This window comes from Crocuta crocuta, unplaced genomic scaffold (assembly GCF_008692635.1).
Source record: "Crocuta crocuta isolate KB4526 unplaced genomic scaffold, BGI_CrCroc_1.0 scaffold102, whole genome shotgun sequence".
Lineage (NCBI taxonomy): Eukaryota > Metazoa > Chordata > Mammalia > Carnivora > Hyaenidae > Crocuta > Crocuta crocuta.
The window spans coordinates 11,003,998-11,031,001 of NW_027530019.1; the positions used below are offsets into that span (position 1 = coordinate 11,003,998).

General features: G+C 38.4%; 1 protein-coding gene across 2 annotated transcripts in view; it reads left to right on the forward strand.

The window, feature by feature from the left end:
* ZNF106 (zinc finger protein 106) overlaps positions 1 to 27,004 on the forward strand; it is a 59,658-nt gene that overhangs the window by 12,439 nt on the left and 20,215 nt on the right. For both annotated transcript variants that reach the window (XM_077764597.1, XM_077764598.1), the window contains exons 2-9: positions 3,851 to 3,936; positions 8,891 to 8,952; positions 16,083 to 16,283; positions 19,421 to 21,607; positions 22,579 to 23,212; positions 25,077 to 25,146; positions 26,348 to 26,502; positions 26,587 to 26,647. In XM_077764597.1, coding sequence (XP_077620723.1) covers positions 3,883 to 3,936; positions 8,891 to 8,952; positions 16,083 to 16,283; positions 19,421 to 21,607; positions 22,579 to 23,212; positions 25,077 to 25,146; positions 26,348 to 26,502; positions 26,587 to 26,647 — 3,424 coding nt within the window. In that variant the 5' untranslated portion in view covers positions 3,851 to 3,882. The remainder of the gene's footprint in view (positions 1 to 3,850; positions 3,937 to 8,890; positions 8,953 to 16,082; positions 16,284 to 19,420; positions 21,608 to 22,578; positions 23,213 to 25,076; positions 25,147 to 26,347; positions 26,503 to 26,586; positions 26,648 to 27,004) is intronic.

Genomic DNA, 27,004 nt, shown 5'->3' on the forward strand with positions numbered 1-27,004 from the left:
TTTTTTTTTTTTTTAATTCTGGGAGAGAGAGAGAGAAGAGAGAGTAAGTGAGCAGAGGAGGGTCAGAGAGAGAGGGAGAGACAGAATCTGAAGCAGGCTCCAGGCCGAGGCAGGAATCTTTAATAGGTGGAGCAGTTGGGTGAAGAGAGAATAGATAGACCTGTAAAGTCTTATAGGTTTATTACACTGAAGAATAGATACCAAAGATGAAAAATAGAAATCTGTTAGGACTTGATGACTAAATACGGGAATCTGAAGGAAAAGAATCAATACTTTGGTTTTTGTCCACAGGCATGGTAATTGTATTGACAGAATAGTGATTAGAATGTTGAGAAACAGTATTTATTATAGGACTTTTAAGGTATTATGACTAAGAAATATCACAGATATTTCTCATAGTTGTCTGGAGAAAATTAGAAAGATTTCATAGTGGGTATTTTTAAGTGATATGGGAGGAACACTCAAAGGGGTTAAAGTGAGAACTGCAGTAGTTGAATTGTTTATATATACTTACCTGACTTGTATAATGTAACCTCTCAAGCACTTTGAGATTACAGAGTTTGGCAGTTTCTATTTCCTTGACTTCTAAGCCTTAAGACCTTGAAAGAGAGCAGTGGTTCTCCTCTAGAAAGCTGTGAGCTAATTTGAGTATTTCAGAAAGCTTAATGAAAATCATATATTAACCCAGATTAAGAATATAGAAATTAAACTTCCTTTGTATTTGGCTGGAATCCTATCACTTTAGTGCTTAAATGCTAGGTGTTCCTTATTGATTAAATGCTTTGCTAGCAATTATACTTTTTATTTTTTACAGACATGAAAATTGATTCATGCAGACTAGGAATATGGAGCTTGTGAAAGGAAAAATTAAAAAGAGGGAGTCTTTGGTTAAAAGGTTGATAGAGAATATTGTTTTATTTTTATTTATTTAAATCCAAGTTAGTTAACATATAGTGTAGTGTTGGTTTCACGAGTAGAATTTAGTGCTTCGTCTCTTACATATGACACCCAGTCCTCATCCCAACATATGCCCTCCTTCATGCCCATCACCCATGTAGCCCATCCCCCCACCTCCTTTCCAGCAACCCTGTTTGTTCTCTGTATTTAAGAGTCTTCTTACAGTTTGCCTCCCTCTCTATTTTTATCTTCTTTTTCCTTCCCTTCCCCAGTGTTCATCTGATGTGTTTCTCAGATTCCACATATGAGTGAAATCATATGATATCTGTCTTTCACTGACTTATTTCTCTTAACATAGTATCCTCTAGCTCGGTCTACGTTGTTGCAAATGGCAAGATTTCATTATTTTTCATTGTCAAATAGCGCGCGCGCACACACACACACACACACACACAAGTCGTCTTTATACATTCATCAGTCGATGGACATTTAGGTCTTTCCGTAATTTGGCTATTGTTGATAATGTAAACATTGGGGTGCATGTGCCACTTTGAATCAGCATTTTTGTACCCGTTGGATAAATACCTAGTCATGCAATTGCTGGGTCATACGATAATTCTATTTTTAATTTTTTGAGGAATCTGCATACTGTTTTCCAGAGTGGCTGCACGGGAATATTTTATTATATGACTTTATTTCTTTTTCTGTTTACTAGGAGTTGATGCCTTTGGCTTTATTAAGTAGAAACATACTTTGTATTTTAGTGCTTCGTTCTCACTTGACTAAATATATAAAAACACCACAATAGCTGCTGTTGCTTATGTCAGAAAGTCAAACTTTTCCATTGACTCTGTTGATTCTAAGTTTTTTGTTCCCGTTTTGCTTTGATGATTAATAACTTGAACCAATATTAAAAACATTTCTGGACAGGGATGGTAGGCTGGCTCAGTTGGTAGAGCATGCAACTCTTGATCTCAGTGTTGTGAGCTGGAGCCCCACGTTGGGTGTAGAGATTACTTAAAATCTTAAAAAAAAGTTCTGGACATAGCTTCTTTATCATTGTTTCCCCAACTCTTAGAATAGTGCTTGCTGCTCAATAAATGCTTGTTGAATGAAAGAAAATACTGCACGTAAACGTTAATTAAAGTTGAGGTAAACACTAAGATGTAAGGGAATTACAAGAAGGGAAAATAAATGAACCACACCTTTCCATAGGTGGTGGTGATAAGATTAAATTGCAAAAGAACACACAGGACCAGCGATAACATTGTGGCCCTCTACAGAAACAGTCTACCACAGTGCTATTAAAAAATATAAAAATTAGGGTAGCAAACCCAGGAGTTCCATGGATCTGCCTCTTCTTTCAGCAGTATTTGGATGTATCAGACCCAGGGACACCTTATAGCCTTCTACCACTCTCCGACCTCTTTTCCAGTTGCAACCTTCGGAGCCATCTTCTAAGCTATCCTTTGCCTCTAAGACCAGCTAATGCTGTTTTTATTTTTTTAAGCTTAGTTCCTTATTGCCAATCAAACATGAGCTCTTGGATTTGTCAGAATTATTCCACCGAGATGGTGGCTGCTGTCAACCAGCTGGTCAACCTGTATCTGTAGGCTTCCTATACCTACTTCTCTCTGGGCTTATATTTCAACCATGATGTTGTGGTTCTGGCACTTCTACAAGTTAACTGAGGAGAAGTGTGAGGGTGACCACTATCTCCTGAAGATGCAAAACTAGTGGTGGGGGAGGGGGGATGCACCCTCTAACACAATATGCAGCAACTGCCCCAAGTTGGGTGGGGTGAAATCTTGGACACTAAGGGAGACACTGTGGTCCTGGAGAAGAAACTGAACCAGGCCCTTTTGTATCTTCATGCCTTGGGTTTTGCCCATGCAGACCCTCATCTCTGTAATTTCTTAGAAAGCCATGTCCTAGATGAGCAGGTGAAACCATTGAGAAGATGGGCAACTACCTGACAAACCTCTGCAAGCTGGCTGGTCCCCAGGCTGGCCTGGGCAGGTATCTACTCCAAAGGCTCACCCTCAAGCATGATTGAGAGCCTCTAGAGCCCTTTGAGGGGCTCTCTGCCATCCCCTTGGTGTCAGGCTTCTGCCTGAGCCTCTCCATGCAGCCTCTAGGCAGCTTTTTAACTGCCATGGAGCCCTCTCCCAAGCGGTGGACCAAATGGAAACAATAAAGCTTTTTGCAGCAAAAAAATAAGCAGGTTAATAGGATAGAAGGAATGGGGAGCAAAAGATACAGCTAGTATAGATCAGGGAAGGCCTCCTTGATGAAGCAGCATTTTAGGTACTTGAGAGAAAGAGCTATGAGAACCATAAAGACCTCTTAAGGAAGCATATTCCAGGCAGAGAGAATAGGAAATAAGAAACTGTAAGGTAGGAGAATCCCTGGTGTGATCAAGGACTAGCAAGAAGAGTGGTATGGTGGCACATGGAGTCAGATTGAGAGAAGCAGATTTTGTGGCCCATGGCGAGGGACTGGATGTCCTGTGAGTGAGATGGGACTCTTGGAAGATTTTGTGCAGAGGAATTAAATGATATGACTTAAATTGTAAAAGAATCCTGTGTGAGACTCTTTGGCTCCTGTTTTGAAAATAGACTTTAAGAGGATAAGACTGGAGCTAGAGGGTCAAGTCAGTAGGCTAGTGCCATGTGAGATGACAGATGTTCTAAGTAGCGAGGCGGGGGTGGATTTGGGATACATTTCAGGGTAGGACTGGCAGAATTTGCTGATGAGGGTGGATATGGGGTGAGAAAGAGGGATCAAGGATGACTTCCAAAATTTGAATTTTCATTTACCAGGGTGGGAAGACTGGGAAGAGCAGGGTAGAGGTGAGGGAGATGCAAGACTTGTATTTTTAGCTATGTTAAGATGAATCTCAGAAGACATCTGGGAAGAAAAAGGTTACTAATTTGTTACTTCCTCATTGCAGGTGTGACGTTGAGTGCTTCAGATCTGGTCACTATGGTACGAGAACGAAAATGCATATTGTGCCACATTGTGTACAGCTCAAGAAAGGTAATAAATAGAAGAGGGAGAATCTGAGGCTTTTATGACTGATCCTTTTTTTTTTTCCTTTGTTTTCTAAAGATGACATGTAGAATTTGTAGATAGGTGAAAGCTTTTAATGGTATCTTATTTATGCTTGTTTCCTAAATCATAGTCTCGTTCCACTGGTTTCTTTTTTACTGTCCCATAAAGCCAGTAGCTACATTATTAAATCTCTACCCAGAATTTGAGGATACTCAAAAGTCAATAATAAATAGTTACTAATTTAGTCAGTAACCAGTTATAGAGAACATGCCTTAAAATTCAATTTATTTAGGGGTGCCTGGGTGGCTCAGTTGGTTAGGCATCCGACTTCGGCTCAGGTCATGATCTCACAGTTCATGGGTTTGAGCCCTGCATCGGGCTCTGTGCTGACAGCCAGGTCAGCCTGGAGCCTGCTTCAGATTCTGTGTCTCCCTCACTCTGACCCTCCCCTGCTCACATTGCCTCTCTCTCTCTTTCTCTTTCTCTCTCAGAAATAAATAAAACATTAAAAAAAATAAATAAAATTCAATTTATTTGAGGTTATACTATTATCTAATGAGCTAAGAATACAGCATTTGTTGTCCATACCCACATTCTGTTTCTGCCCATACTTGTGGAAAGTGTAGCACAGCAGAAATGGAGTTAACAATATCCTAGATGTCCACAAGGTGGGAGTGTTGCTCAGAGGAAAACAACTTTCAGACCTGAAAAGAACTTATTTGTACCTGAGGGAAATTGGCTGCAATTTGTGTCACTTTTTGCTTTTTCTAGCCTTTATTGTTTGGTTTTAAAGTAGTACTGCTAGCTTAAATACTGATAAATTTTTCTGTCGGTTTTTAAAAATTTTTTTTAATGTTTATTTTTGAGAGAGACAGAGCGTGAGCAGAGGAGGGGCAGAGAGATAAGGAGACACAGAATCCGAAGCAGGCTTCAGGCTCTGAGCTGTCAGCACAGAGCCTGACGCAGGGCTCGAACTCAAGAACTGGGAGATTGTGACTGGAGCCGAAGTTGGATGCTTAACTGACTGAGCCACCCTGGCGCCCCTCTAAGCTTTTAAGATATTGTGGATTCTCACTGAAAATTCAGAGAACTGGGAAGATTATCATGAGCTAAGTTAGCCTGGGAAGTTTGAATGAACCTAGAAAGATGTTTAGGAGTAAGATGGTTTACAGAAATAAAAGAGATATTTCAGGTGGAATAACATGTACAAAACTACAGAGATAGAATGGAGTATAACAGTTGTCATAGGGGCTATATCTGATTAAAACAGTTTTGTTTGGGAATAGTGGGACTGCAATGTAATTTGTTAATTTAAATGCAGGTAGTTATAAACCATGTTGAATGCCAGGCTGAGGGATTTGATTATGACCCATCCAGTAGGCTGGGGTGAAGAAATTTTTTTTTTCTTTTCCTATTTAGGATTTCTATTAGTGATGAAAAAATCAACTAAGATTTTATTTATTTATTTGTTCATTAATATTTTTTTTAATTTTATTGACTTAGAGAAAATGCAAGTGGGAGAGGGGAAGAATCCCAAGTAGGCTCCATGCCGCCAGCACATGGGACTTGAACTCATGAACCCCTGAGATCACGACCTGGCCAAAATCACAAGTCTGATGCTTCACTGATTGAGCCACCCAAGCACCCAGTTGAGATTCTAAAATCATGTTCAATACTATGGCTGATGTCTTTTACAAAAGTAGAAGAACTGTTCTTCTAGTTTAAAAAAATTTTGACCAGAGTTTATGCAAATTTGTAATAAAAATTCCTTATGGCTCCTTTCAGATTGGAGGCAGATGGAAAATAGAGAAGGTATGAGAGGGCTAGGCAGACATTCAGAAGTATGGCTTCAGACTTTTGTGGTGTAGGAGCCCTATCTTGTGATACTTCAAATTTTTCCATTTTAAGTTTTTTGACATTTCTTGTTTAAGACATTTTTCTCCATATTTTTCCATGGATCTTAATGAAATTAAATTAAGAGCTAGATTGATTACCTACTCCTGCCTTAGGAAATGCCAATTATAGGTGTTTTTTTTAATGTTTGTTTTTGAGAGAGAGTATGAGCAGTGGGGGCATGGAGGGGCAGAAGAAGCAGGGACAGAATTTCAGAAGTGGGCTCTGCACCGACAGCTGAGAGCCTGATGGGCTCGAACTCATGAATCATGAGATCCTGACCTGAGCTGAAGTTGAATGCCTAACCGACTGAACCATCCAGGTGCCCTGCCAATTATGGGTTTTTAAGTGAGGGAACGGTGTGATTTAAGTGTTAAGATTAATGTGGTCTAGTGGTGCCTGGGTAGCTCCGTCATTTGAGCCTCCAACTTTTGATTTCAGCTCAGGTCATGATAACAAGGCTTGGTGGGTTCAAGCCCCACCTCGGGCTGTGTGTTGACAGTGCAGAGTCTGCTTGGGATTCTGTCTCCCTCTCTCTCTACCTCTCCCTGCACTCACATGTGTGTTCCCTCTCTCTCCCTCTCTCTCTCAGAAATAAACAAGTAAACATTAAAAGAAAAAAAAGATTAATGTGGTCTAAGAAATTAGGATGGGTTAGTTGAAAGGAATAATTCTGATAGTTTTAGGTACATTATGAACAACTTATGTTGAAGCAGTGCTTTCCTCTAACCTCCCAAAGTAGCATAATCCTGATTTCTTTAAATATACTATGGAGAAGAAAAAGAACCTAAAAATACCATAAGAATGGGGAAAAGCTATATACTGCGTCCCTGAGCATTCTGATGCTCAATAATTTATGAAAGGCTGAGAAGCCCCGGAGTTAAGATACTAAAAAAAAAATTGGTTGTATTCAGTGTTTTCTAAATTTGTTCAACTGCCAAATCTTAAAAAAAAATTTTCCTTCCTCCTTCTCCTTTAAAAAGCATACTATTAATATAGAAGAACTAAATAGAAGCTTGATAACTGAGCAAGTATGCATTTGAGACTATTACTTTAATCCCATGCCCATGGATCTTTCCTAGTTATTTTGAAAGCTCAGTTGGTTGGCACAGTTTGCATTCATTCCTTGAAGCAGGATGGGAGAGAATTTCAGATGTAAATTTAGGAAAAGATGTGCGAAGTGTTTTAGACAATCAGAAGTCACATCAAAACAAATTTTGAATGGTAACATTTTTATAACAGAAATAGAATACAGAATTAATTTTTATATCAGAGAGGATTACCTATGTCATTGAATGCTGTTTTGGTCATGAATGGTTGCAAGAAACAGAGGAACTTAAATTTAGCTCAAGAAAAGGGGATTTGGCATATGTAAATCTCATATAAGGAAAAATTGAACAAAAGGATGCATAGGGATTTGAGTAGGTGTCATGTATTCATGGATTTTTTTGTTCTTATGTCACTAACTTGACTCAGCTTTCAGCTCTGTAAGTGTTCATTCTAGTTATGGCCAATCAGTTGTAGGTAGAAGGGCGTCACATATAAAGCTATCCTCCAAATGAAGCATTTGTAGAGATAGGAAGGAAATGATGGTCATCTTCAATAAAATTGTCATTTAAGGGATGTGTTTTGAATCACCTCCCTATTTGTCACACTGTAATAGATAAAGTAAGAATAGGTTATTGAATCGTACTCTGACAAATTAATTGTATAAAATGAGAAATCTCAATGCACTAGATGGTTACAGTGCTTTGGTGTCAAATATGGGATTATTTTCACATTTATCCCTTCAGTGCCTAACTCTGTATTTATAATAAGCAGTGATAAATATTTGGTGAATAAAGGAGTTAGCTTCTGTGTTTCCTTGTATCCTTGTGAAATTAATACTATTCTGTCAACACTGTTGTGCAGTTCATGTAGAGAAATGTTTGAGCCACTTAAACACAGGGTAAAGTTAATAGTAATACTCGGGGTGCCTGGGTGGCTTAGTCGGTTAGGCATTCGACTTTCGCTTAGGTCATGATCTCACGGTTCGTGGGTTCGAGCCCCACGTCGGGCTCTGTGCTGACTGCCAGCTCGGAGCCTGGAGCCTATTTCAGAGTCTGTGTCTCCCTCTCTCTCTGACCCTCCCCTGCTCACGCTGTCTCCTCTCCCTCCTAGAAATAAATAAAAATTTAAAAAAATATTTCAAAAAAAAAAATAGTAATACTCAACAATTACAGAAGCCCTTTTATTATACACATTAACAGTCATTCTTTAATTATAGCGTGCTTCCTATGTATACTTGTGCATGACAAGGGGCTAGACATTTACAGCTTTTTGAGTTTTTGGAGGTGTGTGCATATGTTTTTAGGTGGAAGCTCTTCCCACAGATTTCATTTTCTTCCCACTAAGAATGGGATGGAGGGAGGGGAGAACCTAGTAAGTTTTCAAACATCTCATCAGAACCAAACAAATCAGTTGGGGAAGAGTGGGCAGTGAAGATGAAAGCATTATTGAGCTGCTGTGTTCAAAGCAGTTTTTAAATACTTCCTAATCAACCACAGAGAAGTTTTGTTATATCCCTATTTTCTACATAGAATTGATATATCCGTCTGTTAATGCAGCAGATGTTGACAACTGTATGCCAAGCCCTGGCCAAGACTTGAGTAACAGTTGTAATTTACTCTTGAGAAACTATCGGTTGAGTAGGGAAAGGAAGTCTGGAGAAAAGTAGCCAAACTGTAGTTAATTTTGAGATAGAATTCAACCCACATAGTTTATTCTTAAATCTTTTGCCCCCTTGAAGAAATATACTTTTTAACCTTTTTGGAAAGCCATTTAATTAGGTTTTCTTAACAATTCTTTTAATTAAGAATGAAAAATGCCTAAAACACAGCTGAAGAATTAAGAGGAACTGGTTTCACTATTGAATTGAGAAGGGTGACCACGACAAACACTAATGACACAAGAACTTGAAGCCTAGTTGTTGATTGAATAAAAACAGAGGAATTTCTTTTCCCAAAGCAACCCCCCTGAGTTTAATCTGCTTTCTTTAATTTTGAAGGAGATGGACGAACACATGCGGAGCATGTTGCATCACAGGGAGCTTGAGAACCTGAAGGGCAGGTATGAGAACGGCTGTCTTCCACAACTTGCGAATGTAGGCGGAGCTGCAGGGACTGAGGATGCCTGTTAGCTTGTTTCATAGTAATCCTTCAGAAATGAATACTGTCCTATGACATAGAGCTATCTTTCAGAATTAGTAATGAGCACAGTAGTTCTTTTTTTTTTGGCATTCAAACAGGATAAATCTTTGTGTATCTAGAATGTGTGGAATTCACAGCAACTCTAACAAGCAGATTTCAACAAAGGTGGGTGGGGATGAGCTGATCCTCAGCAGTAAATTTTCTCATCCAGACACACCAGTCTTTTTTTTTTTTTTTTAATTTTTTAAAATGTTTTTTTAATTTATTTCCTGAGAGAGAGAGACAGCGTGGGCAGGGGAGGGTGAGAGAGAGAGGGAGATACAGAATCTGAAGCAGGCTCCAGGCTCTGAGCTAGCTGTCAGCACAGAGCCTGACATGGGGCTCAAACCCACGAACCATGAGATCATGACCTGAGCCAAAGTCGATGCCCAACCGACTGAGCCACCTAGGCGCCCCCAGACACACCAGTCTTGAAACTAAGACATTTCATGTTAATTGCCTCCGCAGTGTTACAAATTGTTATATTCCATAGACCTTTAGAGTTGCTGGGATTTTCTGAGAAGTCCAAAGTGTGCTGAATGGCAGTGAGTCGCATTGGTATAAATAAAATCAGGGTACAAACTTTGAATATTTAAGAATGCTGTTTTGCACTGCAAAACTTGAGACTTTTATTAAAGAAAGAAAATCTAATAAGTAAGCACCTTTAAAAATTAAATAGGGGCGCCTGGGTGGCTCAGTCGGCTAAGCATCCAACTTCAGCTCAGGTCATGATCTCACAGTTCGTGGGTTCGAGCCCCGCATCGGGCTGTGTGCTAACAGCTAGCTCAGAGATTGGAACCTGCTTCAGATTCTGTGTCTCCCTCTCTCTGACCCTCCCCTGCTCACGCTGCCTCTTTCTCTCTCAGAAATAAATAAGAAACATTTTAAAAAATAAAAAAATTAAATATAGCATATGTGTATATTCCATGTCTTCCCACCCCCACCCCCATCTGTGGTTCTTTTTTGATGTTTTTCACTTATTTGAATTTGAGGTTTGGAGACAGTATGGAATAGAGAAAGATTGGGAAACTGAGAAATATTAATTTTATCTTTTTTAAAATTAATTTTATCTTACTGCATGAATTATAGATACAAGCTTTGATCATGATGCCACCCTAAGTCAGTTGAAATTATTTGCATTTTAAGTAATATGGTTTTAGATTGTGTGGGCAAATTAATATGGTAGGAAACTTTCACCATCTGTTTCGCATAGTAGTGAACTTTTTCCATGGTCTCCATTCCTTTGTGAAGATTAGGTCTTAACAGCAGTATAAAAAAAGGCTTTCATTCAGATTTAATGTGGAGAATTGTTATCATAATATCTTGAATCCTTATAATCTTTAACTCATTATCATTTGAAGCCTATGAAATATAGTCAACCTATGATTCTCTCAGTATGGATTATCCTAATTACCTCATCCCATTTCCAGCAGACTTCTTTTGGAATTCACCTTTTTCTGGGCTGTTTACCTGCTACCTGACTATATTGTAAATCAAACAAAACATATGATGAGGTCAGTAAATCTAAGTAATCCTTAAGAGAGAAGCCAATTTTATTCCAAGGCTAATAATGCCTTTTTGTCAATATAGAATTGTGAAAAGTAAAAAAAAAAGGTAGAACTCCTCTCACCCCTATATTACCTCCCCACTCTGCCTCCATTCCTACTTCCTTTTTATAAGAAAGTCATCAGTTTGGTGTATATCTTACCCACATCTTTTTCTGTGTCTATGCATAGGTTTATATTTATATGCAGATATATATGATTTTGTCTTACGTAACTGAACTACATGCCATGTATTTATTGTTCAGTAACTTTTTTCCTCTACTCCTACCCATCAACTTAACTGTGCTTTGGGGATTTTGTGTATCATTTCTAGTTATTTGGAGCATAGTCAAATAATCAAGGAGAAAGCATTTCAAAGCATCCATGTTGACAATAAAAATGTCAACCTTAGGGGCGCCTGGGTGGCTTAGTCGGTTAAGCGTCTGACTTTCGCTTAGGTCATGATCTCGAGGTTCGTGGGTTCGAGCCCCACGTCAGGCTCTGTGCTGACTGCCAGCTCAGAGCCTGGAGCCTATTTCAGAGTCTGTATCTCCCTCTCTCTCTGACCCTCCCCTGCTCATGCTGTCTCTCTCTCTCTCTCCTAGAAATAAATAGAAATATATTTTTTTTAAATGTCAACCTTAGCATCCAAACTCATTTTATTAGAGGGATACACCTTAGTGCTTATTTATTCATATTTTGGATACAGTGCTAACAAGTTTTATATGGCTTCCTGGCCTGTAATAAATTATAAGGGAGAAGGCAAAGCAGATAGCAAGGAAAAACAGCTTATAAAACTATAAAAAGCAAAATTTCAAAAATCATTTACTTACTTGGAGCATTTACTATAGTGACAAACTATTAATCCCTAATTTGCACCATAGGGACAAATAGTTATCAGTCATTATTTTTCCTTCCTCTCATCAGTTTGTGATTATTTCCTGTGGAATTCATGTTTAATTACTGGCTTTCTGATGTTAAGACTATTTATATTTGTATCACTCTAATTTTTAGTTGTGATCTGGTTAAGAAATGTAAAAAACGTATTTTCTAGGTTTTGAATGCAAACTTGAATGACAAGTAAGACATTTCTTATTTGGTTCACAATTTTGGACATCTGGAGCATTCCCCTATTTTTTCCCCACTGTGCTTATTCAGATGCATGGCCTGTTTCTACAGATAAATGCTATTAAAAGGGCACAACTTTATTTATCAACCAGCTGTTGTGGTATAGTTAGAGCAGGCTTAATAAAGAAAAGCTTATGGATAGAATATCTTAAGGCTTTGCCTTTCACACATGAGAGGAAATTGTGTGGTAACAGGATGAAGTTAATTTGGGCCCTCCTTTAAATGTCCTGAGAACAGTTTTTTCTTTTATTAGTCAGGAAGTAAAGCAGTACTTTCCCCCCAACAATCACTTATGTAGTTATACAAAATAGTAAGTATTTTAACTTGTTATTTGATAGAAAATTGGGAAGTAGCATCACTAAAATATTATTTAATTTGCCATTAACTTTTTTAAAATATGTGGTTTCCCTAACATCATATGTAGAAGCATTCATGCATACTATATGTAGAACAGGTAATATTCTTGCTTCCAGACCCAGACACATTTCCATTTTTAAGAGATGTGGTTGTCCTAACCCCCTGTTCTTTCCCAAGATAAATGTGGGTTCTCTTTTTTCTCATTTTGATGTTTTTCACAAAGATTCTCTCTCCCTCTCTCGCGCTTTTAAATGAGAATTAATATATAATAAAAATGTTAGGGACTTTTGTTTTTGGATAGTTTGCTTTTAGTGTTAACTTTATATTGCACTTATTTCCTGCACCCTTCTGGACAGGATCTCTTTAGGTGTTTTTCTATTAAATGCAACTTTATTGTTAAAAATTAAATGTAACTTTAGAACTATGATTAATACACTTTCTTACAAGGAAATCCCATATGTTTTAAAAATCTGTGTTTGACTATTTGTTTCATGTCCAGCATATGTCTGTGCTTTAGGGATTACAGTGTGTGGGTTTATGATTATGGATGTCTATTTTTAACAGAGTTAAATATTGTCTATACTACATTCCTTAATATTTTAAACAGTACAGTCGTCCAGTAATTTCTGAAAAGAGAGATTTTGATAGTTTGGACATGAGAAAAATTCTCTACATTTTAGAAGTAAGGGTATAATCAGGAATTTTATTTAAGAATACCTTTTTGGGGTGCCTGGGTGCTCAGTCAGTTAAGCATCCGACTCTTGGTGTTGGCTCAAGTCATGATCTCATGGTTTTGCGGGTTTGAGCCCTGCGTCCGGTCTCTGCTGGCCGTGCATAGAGGATTCTTTCTCTTGGGATTCTCTCTTTCCCTCACTCTATGCCCCTGTCCTCCTTATACTGTCTGTCTCTCTCTCTTAAAACAAACAAAACAAAACAAAAAACCCCAAACTTTGAAAACTTAAAACAACAACAAAAAACCTTTTGGAATGATATCCCTGGTACTACAAAATACAGTTTAGTATTCTATAAGTTTTTAGGGAGAAAAGTGGACTAAAACATTTTTCATAGTTTTAGAGAGTTTAAAGCCAAAAAGATTTTCTAACCAGAAAATGCACTTTATTTGAATTTTCTTTTTGACTTCATGATTTAAATTTAAAAAAATCTTTTTTAATTAAAGGATTGTTGACACACAATGTTACATTAGTTTTAGGGGTACAACATAATGGTGTAAGACCTCTGTAAGTATGACTCAAATTTTTATTCTAGTATAAACTATATATGCTAGGTTAGCTGTAGTTCTCAGACTCTTCCGATGCTGGATAGATTTATACCTAACATATTTTTAACTTCTTTCTGTGTTGCCGTGAGACAAGTCTTGGTTTCTGTTACAAGTTAATATCCACTTTTTTTCTTAAATGTTTTTATTTATTTTTGAGAGAGAGAATGTGAGAGCTAGAGGGGGAGAGTCAGAGAGAGAGAGAGACAGAAGATCCAAAGCAGGCTCTGTGCTGACAGCAGATAGCCAGACACAGGGCTCAAACTCACAGACCAAACCATGAGGTCATGACCTGAGCCAAAGTCTGACAGTTAACCAACTGAGCCACCCAGACACCCCACAGTTAACATTCACTTTGAATAAGCTAACATCATTTTAGTTGTGAGTGAAGATTATGGGTATCCTTGGTAAACTGGAGGAATTTGAGGATTATTCTTTAGTGTAAAACAGTGAAATAATGGATTTAAGTTTTTGGAGGATTAGAAGGAATTAGAATATTGATATTTAGGACAATAGTATTGAGATTTTCAGGGAACCTGGTAAGAACTCTTCAATCTTAATGTCGGAGACTATATTGTATCCAGAGCATTTGAGGTTACAAAGTTCAAAAAAGGTAAAAACTTGTGAATTTTCTCCATTTTTCTGAGGTGTTTTTCACCATTCTTACAAAGTGAAAAACTGTGTTTTAATTTACATTATTTCTGCTTTGTCATGCTAGATAGCTGTAACCATATAGTTAGCATGGTGCCCAGAATTTAGTAGTTATTCAATTAGGTTTTTTTGTTTTAAAATTTTTTAATGTTTGTTTATTTTTGAGAGAGAGAGAGAGAGAGAGAGACAGAATCTGAAGCAGGCTCCGGGCTCTCAGCTGTCAGCACAGAGCCTGACCCAGGGTTTGAACTCACTAACCGCGAGATGGTGACCTGAGCCAAAGTCGGACACTTAACTGACTGAGACACCAGGTGGCCCCCTCTCCCTTATTTTTGTTAATAAATGTTCGGGTGGTCTGTTATAGAAACCATCTTTTGGTAAGTGAAGTGCTCAGTTTAGAGGTTCTCTGGTAATTAATAAGAATTCTACCATGTTTTTATATATATACTTGAGGGGAGAATAGAACATTATTGTGCATGATGTGTGTCTGTCTGTCTTATCAAAGACATGAAGGCTTTTTGTGTTAGTTTTTTTAAAGGTTTATTTATTTTTGTGAGCAGGGGCCGGGGTAGGTAGAGAGAGAGAGGACAGAGGATGCTGACAGCAGTGAGCCCAATGCAGGCTTCAGACTCAACAAACTCTGAGATCTTGACCTGAGCCAAAGTTGGACGTTCAACTGACTGAGCCACCCAGGCACCTCTGAATTTATTTTTTTTTAAGATTGGCATAAGTAGAGAATTTAATCACTGGAGAAAGCACCAACTTAATTCTACATAACTACCCTTACCATTGTTTTCCAAACTTTTTCTGCTTACCTCCGTAACTATTCCTCCTTCCTGCTTTTCATTCTTTTGCCTTTAGCTGAAGGTTGTATTTCAGTTGGTGGCTTAGGTTACCTAGGACAGTTACTAATTTTCCTTGGGTATATCTCATGTACACATGGGATATACATGTTAACAAACTTCTTATAAAATAAATAAATAAATAATAAAGATTGGTATAGGAAGTACAAAAATAACACACCTGTAAACCCAAGACAAATGATTCAGAGTTAAGCCCATTTGGATTATTGAATGGATATTACTGTCCATTGCTTACACTTGTGGCCATGGTATTCAGATGTTTCCCATCAGTTACTGCATAGGCAGCTGAACCAGTCATGGATTTCAGGAAGCTAAGAAAACAGTTATAACACTCATCTACTACAGCTCTGGATGTCGATTCAAGATTTTGGTTTCTTAAAACTGGCCAAGTATGAGAGTTATCAATAACTGGGTAAAGTAGAAGAAAAAAAAAACTGCTCAATTTTCTTTCTTAACAGGAACTGGTTTTGCTTCTCTCTAAACTTTTGCTTTTTCTGAAACTTGAGAAAAACCATTTGCCTAGCACAGCTGTTAACTTCCTACAACTGAAATGCTTTCCATTCTCTTTAAATAAGCCCTTCTGAAGCAGAATGTAGGCCACATGTATCATCCAGACCAAAAAAGTTTGCTGAGACTCCTCCTGTCATTTGCCCTGGGGTCTGGAATCTGCACATTTCCAGGCAGAGCTCCAGCCTGTCGGATTTAGTTACCACATTGGGATTGGCTAGGCTGCCTGCTCTTTTCTCCACCCCTCAACTTTCACTGGGAGAAAGCTCTTGAGCCTGAGATAAAATGGAAGCGCTGTCACCAGGCTTCCGAGTGCAGCTGGCATCATGGGTGTGCTCTAGAGCAACTCTTGTTTGCTCTGAGCCCCCTGCCCTGCCTCCCCTTTCACCATGTTTCCTCTGGCAAGATTTTAAGTACAGCAATTCAAGAAGATTTCTCCTCCTAAACTACATTATTTCTGAAGTGTATTGCCTCTTGATTGCTGGAAAAGAATCTTAAGTTCATTACAAAAATAACTTATGAACAAACGTATTAAAAGTGATGAAAGGAGCATTAAAATTGATTAGCACTCATCTTTCACTGTGCCAAAGTGTGCAGTGGTTTTCAGAGGAAACCGTAACAGATCTGGTGAGTGTGCCATGCCAGTGGGCAGAATTGAATGTCCCTCATCTCCCTCTTTCCCTAGGGACAGTAGTCATGAGTGCCGAGTGTGCGGGGTCACAGAAGTGGGTCTTTCTGCATATGCAAAGCACATTTCTAGCCAGTTGCACAAAGATAACGTTGATGCCCAGGAGAGAGAAGATGATGGAAAGGGAGAAGAAGAGGAAGAAGATTATTTTGACAAGGAACTCGTTCAGTTAATAAAACAAAGGAAAGAACAAAGTCGGTGAGTAATTATTTTGATTTTTAAAAAGGCTATCTGAAACAATATGGTAGAGAATACATTTTCCGTTTCCGTACTTTTCAGCCAGTAACTTTCAAACTTACTTTCATTGCAAAGATTAGTTTAAGGTTGCCGTCTTGTGCATAAAAATGTCAGTGGAATCCTCTCTTGAACTACTGTACTATTGGCTTAAAACAAAACAAAACAAACCTCAGTATTATCCCTCCATAAAAGTTACCTATAGGTGCTACATATCTGAAATTTTTACTGTGTTGATAACCATGTTTAGAACCGTTTTTATTCCAGTTTTGTTTTTGAACACCAGTGAATTGTTTTATTTGATACCCAAAATGTCTAGTGGAAAGGTATTACTGTATAAGCTTCCTTCATATATATTTCTTATTCTATCTGTTATAGTAAAAAATGTTTTGCCTGCTGTAAATTAACATGGTGCTTCTACCAAATGTGATTTATTCTTTATTATTTAGTGTTTCAGTAAGTATTTATTGAATAAGTTTGTATTTTAAGTTTGACAATGTCAGGATTATTTGAGCAATATATGTTTTCCAGCTTGTATTACATAATTTTATACCTATATCTATAATTTGGGTATTAGGCTTTTGTATTTTTACGTTACTGAGTTGTGGTCTAAAGAGTTTAATTAATGAAGCAGAAATTTTCAGTTACGAGTAAGAGAGAGAGCTGGTTAAGAGCTTGGGTGATTTCTCAAGTCTTAGAATATTATGAGAAACATTACACATTCTAATACAAAATTTTAAAGATACTTTTTGAGTACTAGTTATACCAGGTATGCATTTCATCTTCAGTTAATGGTTTAGTATTAAAAGGACGTCGTTTTCTCTACTTGTAGTATATGCTACAAGTGTTTTGAGTAAGTCCTTGAAGGACATGTTCTTAGTTTTTAAAAAAAATTTTTTTTAATGTTTTATTGATTTCTGAGACAGAGAGAGAGAGACAGCATGAGCAGGGGAGGGTCAGAGAGAGAGAGAGAGACACACAGAATCTGAAGCAGGCTCCAGACTCTGAGCTAGCTGTCAGCACAGAACTCTATGTGGGGCTCGAACCCACAAGCCTTGAGATCATGACCTGAGCCGAAGTCGGACGCTTAATTGACTGAGCCACCCAGACGCCCCAACATTTTCTTGGTCTTAAAATGTCAGTAGCCTGACTCTTAAACCTGTTTAGTTGCTTAGTCCTTCAAATGACATTGCTACTACTTTCAGTATAGCTGTAGTTTATTCTTGTTTTAGAGTGTTGAAGCCTCTAGGAGACTTTTATTTTTTTCTTTCACACTTGTGCCATTATTAGCTTATCTGTGTACATGATTAAACATTAAGTCAGAAGTTAAAAGAGCTTCTCAGTAAATTAGAAATTCACATTGTAGTTAATATCCTTTGAATATTCTGATATGCTTCTTTGGTGGCTTATTTATAGTCATCTACTTATTTCTCCACATATTTTTCTCTTTTCCTTCAGGAGGTTTGTAATTTAGATTGCTTTTTCTGGGCTATGAATTTAGCTGCATGCCATTGTTCCCTTGATCTAACCAATTCACGCTGATCTAGGAATTCTATTTTGTGACAGATTTATTGCCCAGTTCTCCCATTTCTGGATCCCATTAGTGTAGCCAAGTCCATAATCTCCTTGGACGTCAAAAGTTGCATACTGCTTAGAAACAAAAGATAAAAGCAGTTTGGTTAATGGTGTAAAAAAAAAAAAAAATCCTGTACATGTATGTAATAACACTTGTCACCTGGGGTCTCCTGTTTAGAAATGGTTGTAATTCATAATGTAAGTGGATGTTTGAGCTTTCAGGTAAATTAACTTTTAATTCCATCTTGTGAAAAGGAAGAAATTCCAATTTGTGTCCAAAATCTTAGAGACATTAGAAGTTTTTAGAACCAGTTAGAGTCAGTACTGAATTTAGGTCAAGTTAGGAGGAGGGAACCCAATAGCAGAAACTTAGTTTGGGGATTTTCAGTCTATCAAGGCCTAGCAGTTAAGAGTGTAGACTCCAGACTCAGTTTGTCAGACAGATCTCTCCTGTCCACTTACTTACTGGCTGTCTAACTCTAGGCACATTACTCAAGCTCTCTAATGCTGTTTTCTCATCCAAAAAGTAGGAATAGGAGAAATAATTGCTTCAGAGCTGTGGAAACTAAATGGGATAATCTATATAAGGTGCTTAAAATGCCTGGCAATTAGTAGGCACTGAATAAATTTTAGCTAGTATTATTCGATTTTTTGAATCGAATGTTAAGCACTGTGCCAGGCATACCACAGGCAGTTTTTAGAGGAAAGTGGTTTTATACCTATTCCTGTGATGTTTACTTAAGTTTGTTCACATTTCTGTGTGCTCCTTGTCTAACACGAATAGTTTAAACAGCTGTAGCTTCGTAAAACCCTCTAGCTCATGAAGCTCCTTATAGCACTGATCATGGGTACTGCTTATTTGGTATGTGCTATTTTACTCCTCTTTGTGACCTTATTTCTCAGCTAGGTTGTAAGTCTTTCAGGAACAGGAACTATATAAAAACGTTTTTCTTTCACAACTAACAATTATTGAATATGTGCTTAATAAAGTGTTTATTAATGAAAGTGATTATGCAAAGTGAAATCTTCGCATTTAAAATAGGTTAGGAAACTGGGTATTTTGGAAAGAATCTATGGCTGGAAGAGTCCACAGTATTAAAAGCAGCGGAACTTAGGTTGTATTTACTGTGATAGCTAGCCAAAGCTACAAGTAACAATTGTGCTTATTTTCAAAAAGCTACATAATATGAAAATAATAATTGGATGATAGGGACAAAAGTCCCAGAACATGCTAAGAAAGGCAGGAGCAGGAAAAGGCGGATAGTATCAATGTGTCAGATTTTTAATATTTCTAGAGTGATAGCAGAAATGGAATATTGTTTAGTGTCTGAATCCATACATCGTGAAATATGAGTTTAGCAATATCTTTTAAAGATGGGAAAACAGCCACTATTAGAAATAAAAATAGACTCTTACATATGCTAAGTAGCCGAGGAGATAGGTAGAGGAATGTGTGATGGGTTATGCCTTTAAAGGAAGCATGATAATTACTTTAAATCACTAATGGAGAACTATTTTCCTTCCAGACAAGATGAACCTTCCAATAGCAGCCAAGAAATAAACTCTGATGACAGACGACCCCAATGGCGACGAGAAGACCGAATCCCTTACCAAGACAGAGAGGGTTACAGTCAGCCAACATGGCATCATCGCGGACCTCCTCAGCGAGACTGGAAGTGGGAGAAAGATGGCTTTAATAACACTAGGAAAAACAACTTTCCACATTCTTTGAGGAATAACGGTGGACCAAGAGGATGTTCCGGGTGGCATAAGGGTGTTGCAGGAGGCTCCGCGACTTGGTTTCACAACCATAGTAATTCTGGAGGTGGCTGGCATGCCAATAGTGGAACGGTAGATTGGAATCATAGTGGAACAGGAAGGAATTCCAGTTGGCATTCTGAAGGAACAGGTGGCTTTTCCAGTTGGCATATGAATAGCAGTAACGGAAACTGGAAATCCAGTGTACGTAGTACAAATAGTTGGAATTACAGTGGCCCCGGAGACAAATTTCAGCCAGGCCGAAACAGAAATTCTAACTGTCAAATGGAAGACCTACCTTTGCTGTGGAATAAGAAATCTAAGTCAAACAAATACAGTCAGGATAGATATAGTTGGCAGAGGCAAGAAAGTGACAAAATTGGTGCAGCTGCCACATATAGAGGGCCTTCTGAAGGATTTACAAGCGATACGTTTCCTTCAGAAGGCTTACTTGACTTCAATTTTGAACAGCTAGAGAGCAAAACTACTAAACAGACAGATACCATAGCTTCCAAAATTGTTGGAAAGAATGGCAGTGTAACCAGGGAAAAGCTCCGTCGCTGGACTCCTTACCCTTCCCAGAAGACTCTGGATTTACAGTCCGGAATGAAGGAAGTCACTGGTAACAAGTCAGAAATGATAGATAAGCCTTTCTTTGGCTTTAGCTTGACAACCACAGGAGCAGCAGAGCCCCAGATTGATGGAACAAATAACTCTCCAACACTGAAAACACAGAAAGAAACACATACTGGATCACTTAGTCACAAAGCCCCTTCTGAGTGCACTGCTTCCTATGAGGCGGTGAGAGATTGCCCAACTACAGAGAAACACGAACAAGAACTTAACTTAAGTAAGATGCCGTCATTGAAATCTGCTCTCCTTCCGATTCCAGTCACTAAATCAGTTCCCCAGAAGCCAGATATAAAGAATCCCTCAAAAAACACAAAAACAAATTCTTTTTTTCCTGGAGAATACTCAAATCCCTTGAACAAACCCACTGTGGAAGACAATCATGGGTCTTACATAACCAAATTGCAAAGTTCATGTTCTCATGTTTTAAAAGGGAATAAAAGTACATTTGGCACTCAGGTGGAACCTGGGGATAAAAATGTTAGTAGTGATACATTACAAAAAGCCAAAGAAGTGCTACAGTGTCATGAATCACTACAAAATCCACTTCTTAGCACTTCTAAAAGGACCAGGAACTATGCAAAAGCAAGTAGGAATGTAGAAGAGTCTGAAAAAGGATCTTTGAAGATAGAGTTTCAGGTACGCACATTAGAAGATGAAAGTGACGGGGAGCTATCTGACACAGAAAAGCATGGAACAAAAATTGGAGCCTTGGGTTCTGCAACTACAGAAATTTTATCCTGCAGCACTCACATCGCTGATGAGAAAGAGGGGCATGACCAGAACCTGAGTACATGTAGAAAACTATCCACTAACACGTGTAATCCAACAGTTCATCAGAAAGAATCTGAGTTACAAATGACATCTGCAGCCAGTCCACACTCTGGCTTATTGCTAGACTTGAAAACTTCTCTAGAAGATGCACAGGTTGATGACCCTGTTAAATCTCATGTATCTTACGAAACAGAAGGTTTCGAGAGTGCGAGTTTGGATGCAGAGCTTCAAAAAAACGATATCGGTCCATCTTCAAGCCCTCTTCTACCTGACCTCAGTAAGCTTGGCTTTCCCGCCTCTCTCCAGAGAGATCTAACTCGGCACATCAGCTTAAAGAGCAAAACTGGAGCACACCTTCCTGAGCCAAACCTCAATAGTGCTCGCCGCATACGCAATATTAGTGGTCATCGAAAGAGTGAGACAGAGAAGGAATCCGGGCTCAAGCCAACCCTTCGGCAGATTCTGAATGCATCCCGGAGAAATGTCAACTGGGAACAGGTCATCCAGCAAGTAACCAAGAAAAAGCAAGAGCTAGGCAAAGGCTTGCCCAGGTGTGTGCCTCTTTTTAGTGGCCATTTATCTTTCTTTTAAACTTAACCCTTTGCCCCTGGTCAAGAGAATTCTGTTTGTTATATTTAAATGCTTGCAAAAATATATATGTTGTAGATGTATGGTTTAAATATTAAAGAGTGACTGCTACTGTATAACAGTGCAATAAAGTGTTTCTTAGCGGGGAATTCAGGTTGCAAGGAAGCACATCAGCCTCTAAGAAATGAAGTGAGATGGGGACGTGGGGAAAAAAAATTATCAGAAGTCCATCACTTTAGTTATAGAGGCCAGAAAGTGACAGCATAAAAAAGGATATCAATAAATCTGTATCAATCTCTAGATTTTAATGACTAGTACAGTTTTGTTTTTTTCTTTATGACTGATACAGTTTTTAAGTGTAACTGTTCCTATGACCTTTTACTCAGAATCTACGAATAGTTAACCTTTTCTGTATTTATTCCGGGCACTATATTTGTGATCACAAAATACTCTCTCTTAAGTACTTGTGTCATATTTTGGCTATTCATCTTCTGTTGAGATACTTAACTTCTTTGAATGATAAAGCAGCATTCAACATAGGTTTGCTACTTGAAAATCAACTTCAGTATTGAGATTATAAAGTTCTTATCCTTTGCCCTGTGCCTGGCATTTGTGAACGTTCATTAAATATTTTTGTTTGTTTTTGGTTTGTGTGCTGTTAAAAAATTATAATGGTTGCTTTAGAAAAGCTCCGTGCTAATAAAACTCTCTATTCTTACTTCCTCAAATGTAGTCTCATAACTGTATACAAATCTATAATTTAGTACTTGTTATAATACACTATAGTTATTTATGTCTGGGACACTTAGTAGACTGAAACCATCTTAATTTACATTTGTACTCTCAGTGCAGTGCTTTACACAGTCTGGCACATTAAGTGGTACTCCCTCTTCCTTAATCATGTCTGATTTATGGTTTCTTTTTCTTTCTTAAGGTTTGGTATAGAAATGGTGCCTCTAGTTCAAAATGAGCAAGAGGTCTTGGATTTGGATGAGGAGCCTGATCTGTCTAGTCTTGAAGGATTCCATTGGGAAGGTGTTTCCATTTCTTCATCTCCTGGGTTGGCAAGGAAGCGAAGCCTTTCTGAGAGCAGCGTGATCATGGACAGGGCTCCTTCAGTATATAGCTTCTTCAGTGAGGAAGGTACAGGCAAAGAAAATGAGCCCCAGCAGATTTTTTCACCTAGTAATGCATTGAGGGCAGCACAGAGTCAGACAACAACCATGGGCCTTAAGCAGGAAGTGACACCTCTGGCTCTGTCCCTAAGAACAGGTGAAAGGGCTGAAAATGTTGCTACTCAAAGGCGACATAGTATGCAGTTATCCTCTGACCGTACAATACCTTTGATGCATTTGGCAAAAGACCTGAACAACCAGGAGAGTTCTTCGCCGCCTTCAGAGAATCAGAATACCCAGGAGAGTAATGGAGAAGGAAACTCTTTATCATCAAATGCATCCTCAGCCCTTGCAATCTCCAGTTTGGCAGATGCAGCCACAGACAGTAGCTGTACCTCTGGTGCTGAACAAAACGATGGCCAGAGTATTAGGAAGAAACGAAGAGCCACTGGAGTGAGTATGATTGCCCTTGCTTGTTGTTGGACGTTTCACATGCTGACTTGACTCTTATAAGAAAGATTCAACTGTTGGATTTTTTCTGAGTATCTGGGTTGTGTGTTTCCCTACTCTGGAATAGATTTGTGAAGCTCTTACTCTTCCTTTCATATTCTTATCCTACTGGTTTCTTTCACTGAGTAATTCTGCTAAGATAGATGTCAGTGAATATGAATGTACAGTAGTAGGAAAATATGAAGTCATCTCTAAAACTAGTCTCCAGGCCAGTGATTCTTTGTATCACCTGACCGAGGAGTAAGCCATGGCTTCATCTGTAACTATATCTGGCTTCATGATGCATTCTGTACTGGCCCTGAAGAAAGGCACTCTAGTGTTGCATCTATAGGCCGTGAATGCTCGTTAGACTGAGACAATTGGGCTTAGCACTAAGATAGTTTTAATACAATGAGAGTGCATCTATGTGAACGTGGTTTTAGAAATATGTTTACTGTCTGTCAGTCAGTGTTTTGTACCTTAGTTACCCAGCCTGGCCCTTTTAGAATCCATCGCTCACTGAAACAACTTCTCTTCTGGCATCTCTGTCACTAATACTGCTTAACACTTTCAGGAACCTTTTCTTTTTTCTTTTCTTTTCTTTTTTCTTCCTTTCATAGTTTATTGTCAAGTTGGTTTCCATATAACACCCAGTGCTCATCCCCACAAGTGCCCTGCTCCATGCCCATCACCCTCTTCCCCTCCCNTAAGTTCCTCCTAATCCTCCTATGCGTCCAAACATATGGTATCTGTCCTTCTCTGCCTGACTTACTTCACTCAGCATAACACCCTCAAGTTCCTTCCACATTGCTACACATGGCCAGATTTCATTCTTTCTCATTGCCGTATAGTATTCCATCGTATAGATAAACCACATCTTCTTGATCCATTCGTCCATTGATGGACACTTAGGCTCTTTCCATGATTTGGCTATTGTTGAAAGTGCTGCTGTGAACTTTGTGGTACACGTGCGCCTATGCATAGCACTCCTGTATCCTTTGGGTAAATTCCTATTGCTGGGTCATAGGGGAGTTCTATTGTTAATTTTTTGAGGAACCTCCACACTGTTTTCCAGAGGGGCTGAACCAGTTTACATTCCCACCACAAGTGTAGGAGGGTGCCCGTTTCTCCACATCGTCACCAGAATCTAGAGTCTTCAGGAACCCTTTCTGAAAAGGAATAGTTGCTGGTGGTGATGTAGTCTGGAATGTGGTACTGTGAGAAAATGGAGTGTTTGCTTTAATACTGAGGCACTATAGCAGAATAGTTAAGGGCTTGGCTTGTAGCTCTGAGTTCAAATTCCAACTTTGCCCCTTTGAGTTAGATACTGTAGTGGATATTGTTGGACACAAGTTTGTTCTATAACAAGGCTAATATCTAGGGGCTTGTCTGATGGACTGTTTAGCCTTTTGTTGGAAGATTTTATTGTGAAGAGTTTCTAGTAAAGTAGAAACTATGCCACAGTGAAATCAGATATGTGCATTACTGGCTTTGTCCATACCTCTAACTACCTATGCCATGCTGTACCAAGGTGAAATGCTTTGCTTAAGGCCCAGGGATTTACCACCTCTAGGATGCTAGGAAGGTACTTGACCTTAGATTCTGTTCTGGGTTGTTTTTTTTTTTTTTTTAATTTGTTTTTGTTTTTTAAATCAGATACATTCAACTAATATTTGAGTTCATAGTGTGTTCCTGAGATTCATACTATCCTGTGAGAGATGGTAATAATGTAGCAAAAGTCTTAGAATTGATTCAGTTTCTTTTTTTTTCCTTCCTGGGTAATGGCTTTTCCACATTTAATATTACTCAGTTTTCTTTATCTTCTCAGGATGGATCTTCTCCTGAACTCCCAAGTCTTGAGAGAAAAAATAAAAGAAGGAAAATTAAAGGAAAGAAAGGTACAGTGCAAAGTATTCTGGCAGAAAGAAATTTTTCTTCTAGCATTTCAGCCTTTTCACAACTTGACACAGTATAGCTTGGGGTTATCAAATACTGATCACCCATTATTATTATTTTTTGACATTTTTGTTATCTTGCTTAAGGGTGTAGAAAAGGTTATTTTTCTCCCATATCCAGTTGCAGCTATAGAAGAAATGTTTGATGCCCATAGACCTATAGGCTAATGTTAATATATATCTTGGACAAATTGAGTTCATTATAAAGTCAGGAAGTCCCATTGGGCCTTTTCAGTGATGAAGAGGAATATAGGCTGTTTGGTAACAATTTTGAGTCTCTTGATTATTTATAGCCATTTCTCTCAATTTACATTTTGAGGCAGTTTTGTTACTTTTCTTATTTGATTTGGGAGAAGTTATTGGACTCCCTCACTGATAGGCTTCTCTGATTCTTACTTTTCACTGATTATGAACCCTTTCCAATATAAGGGCTAGAATGGGAAGTGATTGGATGAGCCTTGGGTGGTTGGATGTGATTGATAAGGTGGGGATCAAGGATAACCCCAATTTATGGCTGAGACATCTTTGGGAATGGTCGTATCACTTGAGCTAGAAAACTGCATGAGAGGAGCAGGTTGAGGCTGGAGGAAAATGATGAGTTCCCTTTTGGGGCTCTTGAGTTAAAGGATCTTAGAGACACCTGAGTAAAATCAAGGTGGTAGTTGGCTATGTGGGCCTGAAGTTTTGGAAAGAGGTCTTGACATACTGAATGGGAAAGAGACAGACATAAAGATGACAGATACGCACATGTAGTAGGACATTTTATTTAAAGTCACTTAAATGTACTATTTCAAAGCTGTATTTTCTTTAGGAAGATTTCTCTAATAAAGAACTGTTTTATGTTAACTAAAAGAGTGGAAAAATATGCTTTGGGAAGAGAGTGCAAGCAGTTCCCATCTGGGGCCCAATCTAAACATTCTTGAACCTATGACGTACCTCTGTCTTACCAATTCTCACTTTTGGTTTAGCTCTGACATCAGGCTTGACCACATGATTTGTGAGATTTGATGAGTCTCCAGTGACCTGTTGGAGAGAAAAATAAAGGCTTATCCTAGAGAATTAATGTAGTTTGACCTTCTGAGGTGGTGTATTATTAAGGAGAAGTCTGCAGTATTAAACTGAGCCTTATGGTTTCTTTTGGCAGAACGTTCTCAGGTTGACCAGCTGCTAAGTATTTCTTTAAGGGAGGAAGAACTAAGCAAATCATTACAGTGCATGGATAACAACCTTCTGCAAGCCCGCGCAGCACTGCAGACAGCTTACGTTGAAGTTCAGAGGCTACTTATGCTCAAGCAGCAGGTAACAGAGGATGGAACATTTAATGAGAATGGGTCATCTCTAAAGTTGGATTTCAAAATGCTTAACAAATTACTTTATTTTTAGATAACTATGGAGATGAGTGCACTGCGGACCCATAGAATACAGATTCTACAGGGATTACAAGGTATTTGGAGAGAATCTGATAGATTGGATCCTCTGTGGCTTATTTTCTTTGTTATCTATATACAGGGGAATTAAAGTAGTCATGAAAAGGCCATTATGTTGTCTCTCCTGTCTCTTTGTTTTCATCCTTCTATAGAAAGGCCTGTGAGGCTGTGCACCCTGAAAATGCTTAGCAACAAGAGGCAGTATGTTATAGGAAAAGCCTTGGGTTAGAAATCAAAAGGCCTGGGTTCAAATCTTGGCTCTTCCATTAGTAACTATATGACTTGGGATAAGTCACTTAAAGTTTGAAAAATTGGAATACTTATGCCTGTTCTGCTTGTGTGCCTGTTGGTTATATGGATTTTATGACAATATA